This window comes from Taudactylus pleione, unplaced genomic scaffold (genome assembly GCF_031769625.1).
Source record: "Taudactylus pleione unplaced genomic scaffold, aTauple2 ptg000065l, whole genome shotgun sequence".
In the NCBI taxonomy this organism is placed as follows: domain Eukaryota; kingdom Metazoa; phylum Chordata; class Amphibia; order Anura; family Myobatrachidae; genus Taudactylus; species Taudactylus pleione.
The window spans coordinates 67501-86515 of NW_028284467.1; the positions used below are offsets into that span (position 1 = coordinate 67501).

Sequence of the window (19015 nt, forward strand, 5' to 3'; positions counted from 1 at the left end):
GTTAGTTCTTGGATGGGACACTACCTGGGAATACCAGGTGCTGTAGGTAAACGCGGGTCAGTCCAAGTGCTTTCCTCACTGAGGGGAGTAGCACTTGAGGGAGAAGCCTTAGGGCTTGCTCAGTATAGCGGGGGGAGGAGCCATGGACTGCTGGTCCCCCCCCCTGCTCTCCAGCGGCAGAATGGAGACTCCAGGAAGCTGCATGGGCTGTTCCTGTCTTTACAGTGGGACAAGCCTGGCCAGCATGGAGGGACGACAGAGAAATCTCAAGCTCCTTTCCCTCTGCGGAGTGCAGCTAAATATTTTACAGCTGTTGTTAATTCTTTTCTGTGCCTGCTTGGGAGCTTGTGCAGTATTCATTGCCGGATGTGACATATTTATTTATAAAATCTTTATTGTTGTTTCTGGGCTGCCTGCGGTGGCAGGGTAGCGCAGGAAGAGGGGGCTCAAATGACGGACAAATTAAAGTCTGCAAAGGGCCAGAACCCCACTATGGCTATATTTGTATGTACATTATACTTGTGGGGCCTCTATATATACACTATACTGTGAGGCCTATGTATGTAGAATTATACTTGTGGGGCCTATGTATGTACACTATACTTGTAGGGCCTATAATGTACACTGTCACTAAATTTGTGTCTTGTGTTTCTATGTCATATTGACTGCCCATGTCACACTGTATTAGCTGGAATAGTATGTATAATACTAATGCGTGCTCAGTCATGTGTATTTTGCTGATGGGTACTCTAGGGTACGCTAAACAATGGTTGATAATGTGTATAATATATCAATATCTTATGATGGTAATATTATAAACCATCAAGTACTGTAATGCCCCTCAATTTCACAAATATATGCAGACTGTCTGTCTATATATAGTGCATATAACATATACTAACCCACACTCTTCTGTCGCAATATACTATCTACACCCTAATGATAATTAGGTGACTGTTGCTCACACAGTATCTGTGCAATATCCACCAATATGGTCAGTGTTAGATGTATATCACAACATCCCAAAGTACTCCTATATCGCAACAGATCCTATGTTACAAAAAATGTATGAGATAATGAACATACATATATAATTAAATATACTGAATTGTTGCACCTAGTTCTAAATCGGGAAACCTGCCACGTGTAACGGCAGCATCAGCGACTATCCGGCTGAACTAATTCCCCAGAGTAATAACAGAAGAGGCTGCTGTGTGCATTCGCAGCATAAGTGATCTATCAGCTGGAGCCCGCACTGACTCTGCAGCGTCGTGCGGCTTACAATTATACTCCTCACAGCCGCGTATAATGCACAGGGTGGGACACACAGTATCCGTATTAGGGTATCAATACACACATTTATAACAACATATTTAGACACATATTTATAGACACATTTAGACTGGCACAAGGAAAACGCCTGACGCGCGTTTCGCAGTGCTTTTTCATAGGGCAGACCAGAACACACTTCCTGAGACCCATTAAATACCAGTCTCCTCCTATCACATTCAATTGTAACTTGATTGACATATCAGAGAGCCAGTCATAGAGGACTTGGTTTGGATATAATGTATCTCTTAGTATATGTATGTTCATTATCTCATACATTTTTTGTAACATAGGATCTGTTGCGATATAGGAGTACTTTGGGATGTTGTGATATACATCTAACACTGACCATATTGGTGGATATTGCACAGATACTGTGTGAGCAACAGTCACCTAATTATCATTAGGGTGTAGATAGTATATTGCGACAGAAGAGTGTGGGTTAGTATATGTTATATGCACTATATATAGACAGACATTGAGGGGCATTACAGTACTTGATGGTTTATAATAATTACCATCATAAGATACTGATATATTATACACATTATCAACCATTGTTTAGCGTATCATAGAGTACCCATCAGCAAAATACACATGACTGAGCACGCATTAGTATTATACATACTATTTTAACTATTTTCTTTTTGATTTATATTTTGTTGTGTTTTTTAAATTCTACCACTGAGGTGGTTATTTTATTATCCTAATAAAAGTTATATTTTATGCTAACATTGGCAAGAATCTGTGCACTCATATAGGGTTTCTTTTCTCTTTTTGTGTTCATATAGTATTGCAATATCCCTGAGATGCACCCCTGTAGACCATTGTACTAGAGATTGAGAGATAATTTGATCATTAACAGGGTTATTCTGCAAATATAATACCCTTGGTGCGACCCGCTATTCCAATTTTCCCTTTCCTGTTGTTTAAAACACTGTATTAGCTGCCTGTGGATTAGGTCATATGCTAATGTGCACTATGTAAATCAGACGACTGTCCTGTATTACATGGTGCGGCACGGATGGTGTAAGGATTAGCATTGCTGCCTCACCAAAGTGTGTGTTATCTTCCCGCCAGAACCCTAATTATCAGGAGTTGGTTGGTAGTGGGTCTCATGCTGCATGGGGCCCAGTGACACGCAGGCATCTGGGTTGCTGAGTCTGCCATGGTGGGGCAAGCATAGGCTCTGGCTGTCAGCAGGTCCGTGGTTACCCTGGCAAAGTAGATTTTGCTCCAGGCACAGACTAGTGGTTAGCATTCCTGCCTCACAGCACCGAGGCCGTGGGTTCGGTTCCCACTTTGGTCCTGGCTTTTTGGAGTTTGTATGTTCTCCCTGTGGTATTCTGGTTTTCTCACACACTCCAAATATCACTTGTCTAGAGACTCTGTGTGCACTTATATCAGAATGTTCCTTATAATATTGTCTATTGGGTGGGAATGTTCTTTCTGTGCCATTACTGGTTGCCATGTTCCCCACAGGTTCAGAAAAATATTTTTTCTTCTGGCAGCGGTCCCCTCCAGAGGGGTCTGTTTTTTCCAAGAGTACACCACTCTTTTCTGTCTGCCAGAGGATTTTCTGGTACCATCACCGTTTTGGAGTCAGGGTTCCAGGGTAGCCTTGTGCCTCATGAGGTATCTTTTATACCCAGTACATGGTGAGTTCAGCAACCAGTGAGTGAATTCTTGAGGCATCTGGGTGCTGGGCATCATGGCTAGGGTGCCACATGAACCTCTGGGTCCGCTGCCAGGGCAGTGCTTTTGATTTCTCTGCTCTTCCCCAAGTGTGGCATGGGTGCATTGTCCGAGCCATCGTTCCTATCCTCGACCGGTGTTTTTGTTCCAGTCCTGCCGCAGAAACTAGTTTTCTAGATCCTTTCAGGTTTGACTGCTGGACGGGTTTTATCCGGCCGACCTTGAATCTTCGTGCATCAAGCTCCACGGGGTGGGTAGTTCGATTCAGAACCCACAGCAGGGAGGCCAACTCATACCCGCTCTGTGTATGGAACGCATACCCTCACCGTTTGGGCAAGTCATCTTTCTTCCTCAGTCGTTGATCGAATCTGTCCACTCTGGGCACGGCTCTACCGTTCGGTGGAGCCCAGGCTCCTTGGTTTGCATCAGACTATGGGCGGTGATACCACACATATTGCACATGGAAGGTATCAGAACTAGGCTCTTTTTGGGTTTCAGTTTGTGACGGATACTTGGGCGTGACAGTTACGAACCTTCCTAGATCGCTGGTTTCACGACCTTGTGGGTGCCTTGTCCGTCGCTCTTTGCAGAGCATTTGCTTTTGGGCATGAGAGTCTCCACTTAGCGACCATTCATTGGGTTAGGGTCATTGGGTACGTCTAGTCTAGGTTGCTGGTGCGGTCCGACCGCACTCCTCTCTCTTTCGGTGACTATTTTCTGGTATTCTCCTCTAGGTCCGTTCCTGGGTCTCTCCTGGATGGGCTTGTGGTACCCACAGACATAAGTCTCCTAGACTATGGGGCAGCCACAGACATAAGTCTCCTAGACTATGGGGCAGTGACATTGCCTTTATGACCTGCCGTTGGGTAGCTGTCCACAACGGCTCGATCACTGAGCCATTTTTTCTGCCTCTCTTGGGGGCTGGCAGGTTTTTGCAGTCGGTCAAACAACTGCACAGTGGCAAATGTACGTCATCCGGGAGGCCCTAGAGCGCTGACACTCTCAGCGGTAATAATGCCTGTAATGTGATAGGGGACAGCGGACTCCCTCCCAATGCAGTGGTCTCGCTATGCAGTGGTGTCTCTGGAGTTCGTTTTGTTAGGTCTTCAGCGAGAAAATCTTAGGGCCTCTCGGCACGTCTTCAAGACTTCACAGGGTTGTCTGTGAACAGGGTATCTGCTGGTTCTGCAGAGACTACCTTGACTGTTCCATGCAAGTTTCGGCTAGCGCATCGGTTCTGCTGTCCCCACAGTTACCTACGGTTCTCCAGGCGCGTAAAGCCTTCTAGTATACGGGTAATCCTGGAGGCTCCAGGCTGGCTCCACTATAATGATGTGGGGCCATTCTCAGGCAGTCGGTATGTTCTGGATTGTGTCTTCCACTTCACCAGTCTTGCTGCTACATGGTTCATGTTTCTACACCGGGACCTTCCTCACTTAGTTTCCCGATCTGGCTTTGGTGACCAGGGGTTGGAAAGCTTATATCTCTCGTTTCCTCTGAATTATTACAAGTTTTCACTTCTCATGTTCCTTGGCCTTCCTTCGCGGGGGTTTGGAGGCCGGTTGGCTACTTCATTTTGTGACTATACTGGCGTTGGTCCGTATACTTTATTTCTGATGGCATGTGGCCTTTTCTTCCGAAGGTCCAATTCCTTTTTACTAGGTATGCTGCATATTCAGACACTGTTCATCTGCAGGTGGTGCCGTGGACTCTGGCTTTGGTCCTATCGGCTCTCACACAGGCGGCATGGGTGTTGGAGCGTTCAGCGGATCTTCAGTTAGTTGCTTCTGAGCTGGTCTTCCTTATGGTTATTTCCTTCAGTTGGCATGGTTTCGTGTTGGCTTTCCCAAGTCACCTTTTTTCTCCTCTTCCAGGAGGATGGTGGGGTGCTCTGTACAGTCTTTTACACAAGCTGACTTATGTTTCGGCCTTTTCTTCCAACAGGAGGTTGTCTTTCTGATCTTTTGTCCTTTGGCGACTTCCTGGGACTAGGATGAGATGCTTTTGCTACCTGGGCTGTATGCCATACTGTTCTCTGCGGCTGTTTTTGTAGTGCATTAGGGGGTTGACCGGCTACTCAGCTGACCCCTGCGTATTGGCTCGGGCATCACTCATGCTTCTTCTGGAGCGGGTCGACCGCCACCAGACTGGGTGTCAGAGCCTTTTGCCAGGGCGTCTGTTTTGTGAGGGGCAGTGCGACCCAAGACAGCACAGTCCGTTGTACAGTTTTTTTTTTGGTCTCCTGTCTTCATGTTTGCTCATTTTTAGTGTTAAGGTTTCTTGCCTCTGGCGGCACCCTCTGGGGTCGTACAGTTCTCTGGTCAGGCAGCCTGAGCGTTCCCTCCCCTGGGGGGCGGCTTATGATTTGGGTCCTAATTGACTATCAGTTTTGTTATTTTTCGGGGTGACAGTGTCACTGAGTATTGCTTCTCCTTACCAGGCACTTTTGAAGTTGCAGAGGAGAGGAGTTATAGATTTTTTTTTTTTTTTAATCTTTTTATTGAACAGCAATAAAACAATTGTACATTGCATAATCCATGAATTAAATTAAATGAAATTATCTGATAAGCGACTAGTCTGTTTCTTGGAACAAACAATATACAAATTACTGTTAATCTTTTCAAACTTTTTTAGAAAGTAGTACAAATATAGATTGAAATTATTTTGGAGTACAAAGAAACAAAGTACTTGAATATAGTATAGTATGGAAAATTACAAATACTGCATAAGAAATCGATATAATACACCGTATAGAAGTGCAGGATAATATACAATCAATGTCATTCAAACTGCACAACCTATAGAACCAGTATAAGCAGCGATTGAATTAACAATTTATCACATCAACATCGATATATCAGTCCATCGCTATATCAATATAATCTGTGTCAATGTAGGAGTATATTAGAAAAAAGGAGGGTTAGAATAAAGTAGTAGAAGAAACAAAAGAAGGAAAGGGAGGGGAAATCACTGACAAAAGGTGAGAGATACCTTGTCCGGGGGGATTCACAGAGAGAGACACATAAATAGCAATAACAGGAATTATTTTAAGTGATACTTCTTAGCGTAAACCATTCTGTGTGGTCAAAGACTTTCCATATGTTATTTTGATTCTGGGTTGGCAGACATTGTACATATAGTTCCCACTTTTTGGAGAAAATCCGCACCCCTCTTTCGATGTTAAAGATAGCCATACGTCTCTCCGCATAAATAACCTCCAGCAGTGCAGTTTTCCATTTCATTAGTGTAGGTTATGATTTCGAGATCCAGTACTTAAGGATAAGTTGTTTGGCTACTGTAACCATGACTCTCAGAGCGGGTTTCCATGGGTCCAAGGAGGACTCAGTCTCCCATATTGAAAATTCAGTGAAAATAAGAGCTGCCGCATTTTTGGATAATTTAAGATGTATCATATTGTTTAGGTAATACAACATTTTATTCCAAAATCTATGGATTTTTCTGCAGTACCAGAGGTTATGCGAGAGAGAGGCATTAGAGCAGTTACATTTCACACAATTTCCCTCCTCCAATGGCACAAAATGTCTCCTTTGGGCAGGAGATATATATGTACGATTTAAAATTCTAAGGTGAATTTCTTGAAGTCTTGCCGACTTAAGGCAGGGTAAAACACAATCTAGATTCATAATAAATGGCTCCAAGTCGCACAATTTGGGTATCTCTGTGTGCCAATCCTCCGTAACTGCTGCCCAAGCATGTATAGGAATTTCGATCAGGTATTTATATAGATGAGCTATTCTAAATTTGGTTGAACGACATAAGAGTAGGATGCGACCCATTGTGTCTGTGTTAGCTGAGATCCATAAAGGGTTATCTAAGGATTGAATAAAATGGCGTACTTGTAGAAACATAAAAAATTATGAACGAGGGATGTCATATTTATCTTGTAATTGTACGAAGGAGAGCAAATTGCCACCTGGATCAAATACATCTTTGATGGACATGATACCTTTTTGATTCCACATTTTAAAGAGAGGAATGTCAAGTGAAGGGAGAAAACATGGGTTACCCCATAAGGGGATGTACGGGGATGAAAAAGGATTCTTCCCCAAATGTGTGTTAACCTTCAGCCACGTAGTATAAGTGTCCCAGAATAAACTATTAGAGCGAAACATCATAGGAATGTGTATTTTGGGGGTGTGTAACAAGGCTGCTGGGGCATATGGGTGAAATAACACTTCCTCCAAGTCAGGGTTAGTATAGTGGTCGGTATGTAATAGCCAGTCAGTTATGTATCGGAATATAGCAGCCTTTGCAAAGGCATGGATGTTTGGGGGCGCTCAGCTCAGTTATAGATTTCAGTGTTTAGTGCCAAATCCACACCTTCCCGCCTACAACCCATGGTCCAGTGTCCCCCAGCCTGACTCAGAGAAAAGGATTCAACGGTACTGTATACCAAAAATCCTCTTTTTGGGTATTTAGTGAAGATTAACTTGTTGAATGTATGTATCAAACTGATAATGGTTTATGTTCTAAGATGAGTGCCTTCTTGAGCTGGCCCAATTTTATCCATTTAGGTGTATTTTTGAGTTATACACTGAAGTACCAAAAGTCCTGGGATAGCAGTATGTAAAGGTAATGATAGGTGGTGCCACCGTACTGTGACATCTTGGAAATGCCCAGACCTGCATCAACTGTAATGTGACATTTTCTGAGTCTGTTTGAACACTGGCTAGGCTGCTTATAGCAAGGCGACGTGAATTATTGGAGTTCGAACGGAGCACAATAGTTGGTGCCCAACGGATGAGAGATTCCAATTCAGAAGTTGTGCGGGCATTCAGCATTCCTCGATCTTCAGCATTCCCCGATCTATGGTGTCGTGTGTGCCCGGAATACCTCGTGGAAGGTATTGCCACCCACGCTGGATAGCGCAGTGTCCGAACATGGGTGCTTAATGATCATGATCAGTGGTGTCTGTAGTAACAGACAAGCAACACTGGCTCAAATCGCATCCACATTCAATGCTGGAAATATCAGTCACATTACCAGCAGGTCAGTGCAGCATTCTTTAGCTTCCATGTGATATGGGCACAGAAGATCACCAGAATGCCCCAGTTAACACTACGACACCGGACACAGTGCCTCATCTGTGCTTGTGACGTAGCTAATTGGACCCTGAAGGACTGGGAACATGTGGCGTGGTCTGATGAGTCATGGTTCCAGTTGTTTTGGGCTGATGGTAGGGTTCGGGTGTGGCGCAGACCCCATAAGGCCATGGACCCCATTTGTCAGCAAGGCACTATGCAGGCTGGTGGTGGTTCCATAATGGTGTTTGGTGTGTTCACGTGGCTTGGGTTGGGTTCACTGGTCCACCTGAACAAGTCATTGATTGGTAACCGGTACGTTGCATTGCTCAATAACCATTTGCAGCCCTTCATGGACTTCATGTACCCCCACAACGATGGAATATTCCAGCAGAATAATGCACTGTGTCATCGGCCCCAAGTTGTCCAGAATTGGTTCTAGGAGCATTCTGGAGAGTTCTGATGAAGGGTGTGGCCACCACATTCACCCAACTTCAACCCTATCAAGCATTTATGTGACGTGGTGGAGAGGTCCATTTGCACCTAGGATCCTGCACCTACATATATCAGGGAGCTGTGGAAAGCTATCTAGACTGCGTGGTTCAACACCTCTCCAGAGGTCTTCTGTCCACTTGTGGAATCTATGCCACGTCGAGTTGCTGCACTTCTCTAGGCATCTATAAGCATCTATCCCATGCATTCAGTGAATATTATCTGAGGTCTCCACCCATTCTGTGCTGCACATCCATCCCCACAAACAACTTTTTTTTTTTTTTTTTAAGAATATTACAAAATTAGCAGAATAACCTTCAAGGAATGTAATTGCATGAGCTGGATGTGCCCTGATGCGTGTTTCTTAGTTCGTTAATAATTCATTGCTCTTTTCAGTTTATGAATAGAGATGGGAAAATTGATTTGGCTAATTATTTAGTTTTGGAGGAGTCTCAGAGAATCCGTTCCAAATTACTGATGAAATGGTTAAGAATCTGCCAATCACAGTGAATGGAAGAGAAGATTAATAGGCAAGCAACGAGAAATGTGACCGGTCTAAAAGCTTACGTTCTCTTATGGTGCATACACACGATCAGATTTTTTCTTCAGATATGGACGATAACGATTTAAAAATCGTTCAGTCGTTCATATCTGATGGAAAATCGTTCATATCTGACATGCCTGAACGATGGACGATCAACGATGCGCGTTCCCGTTTGTCAGATAACGATATCTGACATCTGATGGGTTTGCAGTCAGACTTGGACGATTCCATTCATTTTAATGCAGTCAAAAATCGTTCAATCGTTCAAAACTTTGGTCAAATCGTCCAAATCGTTCAAATCGTTTAATCGTTCAGTCGTTCATCTGACAAATCTGACAAGTCTGACAAATCTGACCGTGTGTACGCTCCATTAGACCCTCCTTTTTCCTGGTTTGTACTAGGTGGGAAAAAGAATCTGTGGATGCCTCTCCGACTGTGGTAATGAGTTTCTGTAATACAATACTTTTCCCTCCAACTCTCGGCAGGCCCCAATGTCTGCTGCCTTTCATGTCATCTGTGACACTCTGCAGTGACACTGGTATTCGTTTATGCTGTCGTGTTGCACTTTGTCTAACACATTGCTAGAGTGTGCCCCTTTATTACTCCACTGCAACCATCTTCTCTCAAGTCTGCCACACACCTGTCTCTCGGTGCTACAATAAAGCTATGTGCCGCAATGAGACTGAACTTCCTAGCTCACTGCACTTCATCTGATCTACCATTGTGCATATGTTATCTGATTTACCATAATCTTAAGAATCCATGCTGCTCATCCTAATGCTTGTGTAATCATAATGTATTCCTAGATCTGCCTCTGAGCTGCACCTCTGTTCCCTCACCATGATGACTTTACTCGTGCTCCTCAACACCTCGGCTAACCAGACTCTCCCTCTCCCCTCCTCTCCCTCTCTCTCTCCCCCCCTCTCCCTCTCTCTCTCCTCCTCTCCCTCTCTCTCTCCTCCTCTCCCTCTCTCCTCCTCTTCCTCTCTCCCAACATTCAGTTGTTCAAGCACTCTCTCAATTCCACCTATTCATTACAGTCTATGCTACCCCACCTGCTGCTAATCCCTCCTGATACTAGCAGCTTCCATCCTGCTGCTAATTCTTCTGGGTACTAGCTACCATCCTACCCTACCTGCTCCTTATTGTCCTGGGTACTACCTGCTCCCATTCTGACCCACCTTCTGCTAATTCATCTGGACACTACCAGCCACCATTCTGCTGCTAATCCCTTTGGCTACTACAAGTTGCCATCATTCCCCACTAGATAAAGAATAATTATGCATTTAACCCAAAATGTGCATTTGGCAAACAGAGATGGACTACAGTAAAAGAGAAATGATAGCCACTGTGCTGCCACCAGTATGTATTAACACATGTTTTAACATTGTGGGGTTTATTATTAGGTTAAGTGAGTTCCTGCACTGGTTGTTGCTGTAGAAGTAGAATTGCAGTTTCAGCAGAAAAAAAAAAGTGCTCTTGCTAGAATGAGTAATTCTGCTTAAACAAAGTAAAGGCCCCCATACATCTACACGATTTCTAGACGATCACACGATTTTCGACTCGACGTACATTCAGTCTTGTTGAAATCGTGCATTTTTTCATCCAATGTGCGCTCCCGTGGGTCCTTCAAACGTATCTTATGATCATATGTGCAGCACATATGTTCCATCGTATCGTGTTCAGAACGTGTCATTTTTTTTTTGTTTCATGCAAGCCATCGTATGGCAATACAGTCATTTGGATGACTGTTTGTCCCTATTCCCTAATGAGCGCGTGAGGCACAGGATCGATCATACGACCTGAACCTGTGCACAGAAAAAAAAAAACGTGCCGATGGAACTGCAGGGTAATCGGATGTAAAACGGATCGGAAGCTGATTGTGTAGGTGTATGGGCCCTATAACATTACTGTTAATGAAACAGAATTGTCTCATATTCTTCAATTACTCATAGCAGTGTTTTGTGTTTCACAAGAAATGTCACAACATCCAGCACTTCCCAAAATCTGAAATTTCGGACATGCACCAGCATTGCTTACATTTAAACATCTGGTCCCTTAGCTTGCACATTTATTAAAAAAAAATAAAATAAATTTAAGTAGAATATCTCACTACATCCCCCTCTTAGTAAATGTTCCATCATCCATGTGTTTGCCGAACCTTAACCTGGTGTTTGCACTGCATGGCCTTTGGTGGGTGTTTTGTTTCTCAGCTATCAGACTTCTCAAATCGTATTTGGATTTTATCCAAGTGTTTTGTTTCTTGCTCTGTGCAGTACAAACTAAACTGTGATTTTAAAAGTCAAATGTTTTCCTTTTTCTTGGTTTTTGTTTTGTCTTATATACTATATATTGAGTGATTTTGACTAACTTGGGTAGTTATATACAGTTACAGTGAAAGATATATATTTTTTATAGATGCAATGTTTCCAATTTCTTGTGTATTGTCATATTTTGCAGATATTTATGTTTATAGTAGGAGAGTATTAACTTTATGGTCTTTTAGTATATTAAATCATATAAACTCTGCAGCATATACTAGTGCTATATTAAGGACTGTTAATAAATTGATCTATAGAGAGCAGGTCAGTGATTAGTGTATGTGTTACTTTATTCTACTTGATTAATACAGTGCTGTATTACTGTAACTTATAAAATCCTGGTTGTCTTTGTGTCACCAAGTGATAGACGTCATTGCTTTTCCATCACTGAGGAAAACAATTATTCATTTCCCTGACGTGGCCTTCAGCTGACGGCTGATGGAGGAGAGCAGCACTGCATGTCATGCTGATATAGTTTCACATGACTGAGCATGGTTTGTGACCTTTTATCCCCATCCCCTTTGCAATTATTGGAGCCTATTTTATATTCATTGATTTGAGCTATACACTTCAGTCACAGATGGAGAATGTTTTTATGTACACATTATTATAATGCAATTAACCACTCGAAAGAAGAAAATCAACCACTCTATACTGGTGCTAATGTAGATCATTAATTGTTTATAAATATTGGATATCTGCAGCTTTCTAACTGAGGTGGTGCCCCTCGTAATAAAAGAACAAGAACAGAAGAAACTGCTCATACCCTATACATATACATATAATACTTATTACATTCATTTAAAATAACAATATACACCTATAAAAATATACGATACTTATGCAAATTACTTTCCCCTATAGATCAGAATTCATTACAAAATACCTAGGATCTAAGTATTATATGTATGTATGCTGTATCAACACTTTCTCAATTCTTTATTAGCTACACACTCTGTGCATTAACCCTTACAGATAAATTGTTCCTTACATTATTAAATAACTGTGTGTGTATTACATACTGTGCACTAGCTTACAGATTCTGGGCCTGATGCAGTGTCAGTACTATTCCAGCATAAACTGCATGATTTCACTCTGAGGTGGGAATTCAATTGTCGGTGAAGGGTGCAAATTGCCGTTGCCGTGGCATTTAAGCATCAGCAACAGAAGCCTGTCTCGCACCCTTCAACCGGCCGCAGAACAAAACTGAGCACTTATATATATATAATATATATATTATAAAACAAAAAGTGGAGAGAGAGCACCTCCTAGTGCATTATTGTATAATATTGGTAACCTCCACCAAATGCAGTCCCCTCTGTGTGAATGGGGGTGTACCTTGATAAGTGGAATACACCACTTTTATATCAACACGAATGACCTTTATGAGTCCTCAGATCCAAAATCCTGTGAGCAACCCGGTATCAGAACTCCATCTGCTTGCTGCACTTCCTGGCCCACCCCTGGCTTATATTCTATATAGTATATTATGAATTTGGGACACTGCTGCACATATTATAAACTGGGGACACTGATGCGTGGCATATTATGAATTGGAAGGAGCAGGGACAGTTGGTGAAATGTTGCCTAGTGTGCCTGGAAACATTGCACTGGCCCTGCCCAGCGGGAATTTGCCCCACGCAGAAGAAGCCAAGGGCGGGCCCCCTGTCTTTCCGGGCCCGGGCTTCCAGTGCCATCAGTCCCCCTGTCTGATGGCGACCCTGAATATTTCTCCATGTTTCTGCCACTTAAATTTAATGTGGGCCTGAAGTGTTTCTACAAGGTGATGCACATTTACCAGAGAGCATATAATTTGCTACTTGTCAGGGGCAGGTGCAAATAATGAATAATTATATTGACCATCCACTTGACTTGAGAATCGCTTGTGATTGGCTGTTTGCAAGAGCTGCGCTGATGCTGATTGGTGTTGTTGAAAGTAAAATAAATGGTTATAAACATGGCAACAATTAAAGGAGTATGTGGGGTTTGCTTGGCTTAAAACCTGCACTTATTATTTTGTTTGCAACCAGCACAGATTATAACATTGTTTCCTCTTTCCATATGCGTACAATTGAGGATATGTTTAAAATTATTTCATGCAAATCTCTCCTGGGATTTGGGACACAATTGCAGAAACTCTGCATCAGTACAGCTGATAATTCAGTTCAGAAGTATCTACACACTTTTACTCTCCACAATGTTATTATTTTAAAGGATAACTATTGTGGAACTTAATTATACTTTACAATGTTTGATCTACTTAAAATGATCTGAGTTAAAGGAACAGTTTTCTGTATTATTCTCTCCTCCTACTTACACATGTAGCTACTGAGTCAGTGTTTGGTTCCTGTAACCAAAGTGGAACAGTTGGATTATGTGTAACATTGCAGTGGGTGTGTGACTGCCTGTCTGTTGGTCTGTCTGTGGTAGAATCATCCCCTATTTAATCAAAGGTTCTCAACTAAATTAGAAATCCTTTTAAGTAAAATTTCAATTTGAATGATGTGCCAATTATACACCCAACTATCTCTGGGCAATAGGCTTCCAGCCCCATAGTTATCTGTAAAAAAAAAAAAAATGTTTTAGCCCCTGCTCGAGAGTGACATATTTTCTTCCTCATTAAGATCGTGTATTAGTGTTCACTTAAAGTATTTTAGTGATTCTGTGATGAATTTCAATTAAGTTAATAAGCATGTAATTAATAGTAGCTGAGGAAACTGGTGCCTTGTGTTTCGTTCCATAAAGAGACTTCTGAAAGAGACCACATGTCTTTATAAATAATTGATGTCCTTTACAGTATGTTCATCCCCTACCAGCAATGGAGGGAGCCATTTTGTGGTCTCAACAATATCTATTACATTGGAGCAGATCACTGTAATCGCTAGCTCCTAGCAAACATTGGCTGCATATATGGGTATAGACTAACGAATAATTGGATACAAATGGAAACAATACACAGACTTTCCTTTTTCGCAGGAAAGTATTCTTCACGGATTATGGGCAGATCCCCAAAGTGGAGCGGTGTGATATGGATGGCCAGGACAGAACAAAACTAGTGGAGAGTAAAATCGTCTTTCCGCATGGGATTACATTGGATTTGGTGAACCGTTTAGTGTACTGGGCAGATGCGTACCTGGACTACATTGAAGTGGTGGACTATGAAGGCAAGAACAGGCACACCATCATTCAGGGACTGTTGGTAAGTGGTCAATTGATTATACTGAGGCTTGTTTTCATGATTTCCTTTTTGTAGCATTTCGGAGTAAAATAATTTATGGAATTATATGCTATTGTGCGTACCCGGTCAGCCGACACCCCCCTCCCCTACCCTCATAGCGCTGCATGGGATTGTACATTGCATCCACAGATCAAGTGAACATGCAGTAAGATCTGGAGGTGTGACGTATGACCCCACGTGAGCGGGCACTAGCCGATATCATCTCCACACATGCTACTATATAGCAGCTATATCGTACCAATCCGTTGGATCGGCTGCTATATCGCACCGTGTATGGGGGGGGCCTTAAGTGTAATGACATAGGTCTTATTTTAATGACAAATATAGTATAACTATTTTCACAATACTCATTAATGTAGAAAGCATTCTCACCTTACCTAACATACCAAGGTTTCATGGTCTGTGGCTATTCCATACAAAATGCTATTTTTTTTTGCTTTATTTTGGTGGTATTATCCCTTCTGAAACCATATTTCTAAAGGTTACTTAGTTGGAACCTGTCATTAGGCTTTGTAATTATCACGTTCGCCCTCCACTGTCTCATTACTTCATATCTTACTTGCCAACTTTGCCAAACTGTCATTTCAATGGGGACAATATTCTGCAAATTGTGGGAATATTTCACATCATGACAGCCCCCTGCCCACTTCACCAGAAATTCTGTGAGAGAATGCCGTTGTGCTTCATGTTTTTAGTCCCTGAAATCCCTTTTAAAATGTATTTTTCTTTTTCTCCCCACAACACCCCCCTCGCTCGTTTCTAACGTTTTGCTGACATTGTGATCGTAGTAAAAGACCATAAAGCACTTCTCTCATTCATGCACAGGCAAAAGAAATACATCTTAAACATAAAGCCGTTCCTATGATCAGATCTATTTGAAAAGTACACTAACACCATTTTATTATGTGTAATTAGTTTCAACATTGAACTGGTAGGATAATCGGAAACGGGGTCAGTGGAGCCGCTGTTTCAGGCTGCAATGTTTCAGGGAGCAGAAAAATATGGGGTTTAAAGTAATGCAAATTTTGTTGTTCGAAGTAATGATTAAAGAGGCTATTTTTTATATATATATATATATATATATATATATATATATATATATATGCTTGCAAATGATGAATGAGGGGGAAATCAATTGTGCCCATGGCCGTTAGTGCTGTGGGTGCCCATTACTTCTGCTCGCACCCTCCTCAGGTGGCGAGCAGAAATCTGTGAAAAGTCTGGCTTTTGGGCACCTATATGCATCTCACCCAGTACGCTCCATGGGTTTAGCCACTTTACACATATGTCAAGGCCACATGCACTGTTTTTATAAGTAATAGTTACCCACTAACGCGCTCCCATTGGTGCAAACAATTGATTATCGCCCCGTCACTTTAGACGGGAGATTGGGCATGAGAAAACCATTGAATTCTCCCATAGTAGTGTTAGCGGAATGTCTAGGTAAAACATTGCTTTGTATCTTACATCTGGTCGGGTAACAGTGCAATGTTGTATGGCCTAATTTTAGATTCTGGTTATATTATGAATCCTATATTTTCTTATTTAGACCTGACACTCATTCAAATACTTACACTGTCATGTACTATTACTATGCTTACAGTAGTAAGATCATGGCAGCAAGTGTAGTAGATTGATCAGATGCAACCTGGTTCAGGGATTGTCTTATTCCCATGTAATTATCAGGCCTTCAGAATATATTTAGTATTTTGATGTGTTTTTTTTTTTTGTTTCATTGTCTTTCTATTAGATAGAACATTTGTATGGCCTTACAGTTTTCGAGAATTATTTGTATGCTACAAATACGGACCATGCCAATGTGCAGCAGAAAACCAGCGTGATCCGTGTCAATCGGTTCAACAGTACAGAGCACCAGGTTGTGACCAGGGTGGATAAAGGTGGAGCTCTACACATTTACCACCAACGGAGGCAGCCAACTGGTAAGACAGATGCCCAGGGAGTGTGAAAGTTTTTGTGCAACTTTACCTGTGATTAGTTTGGTTTTCAACTGTTCTGTATATGTTATTGAACAGGGGTAGGCAACCTGTGGAAATACATATACCAGCATGCTCTGTCACACATTTGTGGTTAAATTATGCTAAAACTGTGGAAGGGCCGGACAGCTCTAAAGCAGTGCTACAGACTGGAGTGGCAAACTGCAAGCTAAATGCAGGTGCGATGGTGCCGTTTTCAGGGCCCTGCACCCTGGGCGATGGCACCTCTTGCACCCCCTTGTTACTGCCCTGTGCACCACATGTACTAAGGTACCAGCTATTGTAATTTTTTCTAGATGCTTAACTCCTGTAGCTGTATATGTTGTCTGTATGTGTGTTATACACACTGCTTTCAATTCCTTTTATATGCTGTAGTGTAGTTAGTAGAGAGAATTTACGTTTTTCAAAACTTCCTTGGAACATTCCCCTCACTCATTGGCCATCACCATGAATTTAAATTCTGCCAAAAGTGAATATACGTATACAGTGTGGGGTAGTGATTCTGAGTCTCATGCACACACGGCTGCGTCTTTTGCCGCGTCTGCATCTTTATGCTAATACACAGCAGCATTCTTCTCAGCATCTTGCACCTGTGGAAATCCATCTGGGTGCGTCTTTAGATGCACTATAGGAACTTGCACTAGTCCTATGGCAGGTGCAATTTCTCTGTTTGAGTATGGCGTCCTGTGTGAGAGGTTGTGCGTCTCCAGACACAGCCGTTGTCACCGACACGCCCTCGTCTGCAAAACCACCTCCCTGTTATCTCCCAGGAACACCCACTGAAATCCACACGCCGAGTGTCCAAAGTTGTTCTGTGTGGTAACAATTGGGACACGTGCAGAGCACCACAGACGCATGTGTCGTACTTAAAACATCGGCCATCTGCGCTCCTATCGGTATAGGGCGAAACTTGGAATCGGGCCCGTGTTGCCAGAATTTCATAACTCTGTGAGAATTCACTTGCCGTGGTAATTCATCTGGCCTAAATAAGATATCAATAAAAGGTGTGTTATTTTGGGCCAGATGTACTAAGCTCTGAAAAGTGATAAACTGGAGAGTGATAAACCAGCAGCCAATCAGCTCCCATCTGTCATCTTTCAAACACGGCCTGTAACATGACAGTTGGGAGCTGAGCGGCTGGTCGTTTATCACACTCCAGAGCTTAGTACATCCCCTTAAAGTCACAGAAATTGCCAGGTACCAAAATAGCCAGCACTACCATGAAATCCATCGTAGCTTTTTTTTTTTTTTTTTTTTTTTTTTATTAGCATCTTGTTAAAATTGCTTTTGTTTGAACACTTAGAAAATAAGGGCAGTTACAGGACTTTTAAGAGCCTGTAATGTTCATTATAGTACATAAGTTTTGCTTGTGGTAGATGGTTTCCCTTTATTATTACTTGACGTTTGCAGACTGATTATTCACTGCATTGTATAATCAAATAGCTGTGTAATGATAAAACTGACCTTTCACAGAAAGGGAGACTACATAAAATTGTGTTCTTTGTTTTTACTACTGCTTGTTCCTTTTTAGTGAACGTGGAACTTGGCGATAGAAGGCAAGCTCGCTTTTTTTTCCCTTTTTTTTTTTTTTGTACATTAGGAGTAGATAAGGAATTTTATAGAGTTGGATTAATGGGTTGGACAAGCAATATATTAAAAGTCTTGTCTACCTTAATTTTATTTTAATTTACTGGCTTGTACACAGGGCTTTTGTTCTGATGGTACTCAACTATACACAGTACCAGCATCTTTTTATGGTATTACCAAAAAAAAAAAGTGCTGGTAGTACAATCCAAACTAAAGCCCTGTGTACAAGCCAGTAAATTAAAATAAATGGACTCGACATCGGCCAGGTCCCTTCATCCTCTCCACCCCCTCAGGCACTCTGCCACCCCCCTCCTGTTATACTTTGTTCTAAAAAACAATAATTACAATAAAATGAAGCATCTTATTGTTAAATAACATGTATATACAAAACTACAAATATTTTTGAATACTTGTGTTTTTGCGATTTAGTTCTGGAACTACTAATATGTTTCTATGTCAATCAGAACATTGTTGACTATTTTCTAAGCATATTTAATACTGTATATTACTTGGAATGTCAAATCTTGGACAATAATGGCTATAGTAGTAATTAGTGACTTATTTACTGCAATAGACAGGATTTTGTGTAATATGTATTAGGTTCAGAATATAGGCATTGTGTATCTATGTACTTTTACTTATGGCATTATACGGGTTTTTTTTTTTTTTATAAATTTGTTTTCTAAGAAATGCAATGTGTGAATATTCAATATTGGCAACATATGATCTCTTAATTCAATTTATGATTAGATTACATACAATCATAAAATCAA

General features: G+C 41.8%; 1 protein-coding gene across 2 annotated transcripts in view; it reads left to right on the forward strand.

Moving 5' to 3' along the window:
• LRP1 (LDL receptor related protein 1) overlaps nucleotides 1-19015 on the forward strand; it is a 252774-nt gene that overhangs the window by 47210 nt on the left and 186549 nt on the right. For both annotated transcript variants that reach the window (XM_088465881.1, XM_088465882.1), the window contains exons 6-7: nucleotides 14400-14622; nucleotides 16412-16601. In XM_088465881.1, coding sequence (XP_088322007.1) covers nucleotides 14400-14622; nucleotides 16412-16601 — 413 coding nt within the window. The remainder of the gene's footprint in view (nucleotides 1-14399; nucleotides 14623-16411; nucleotides 16602-19015) is intronic.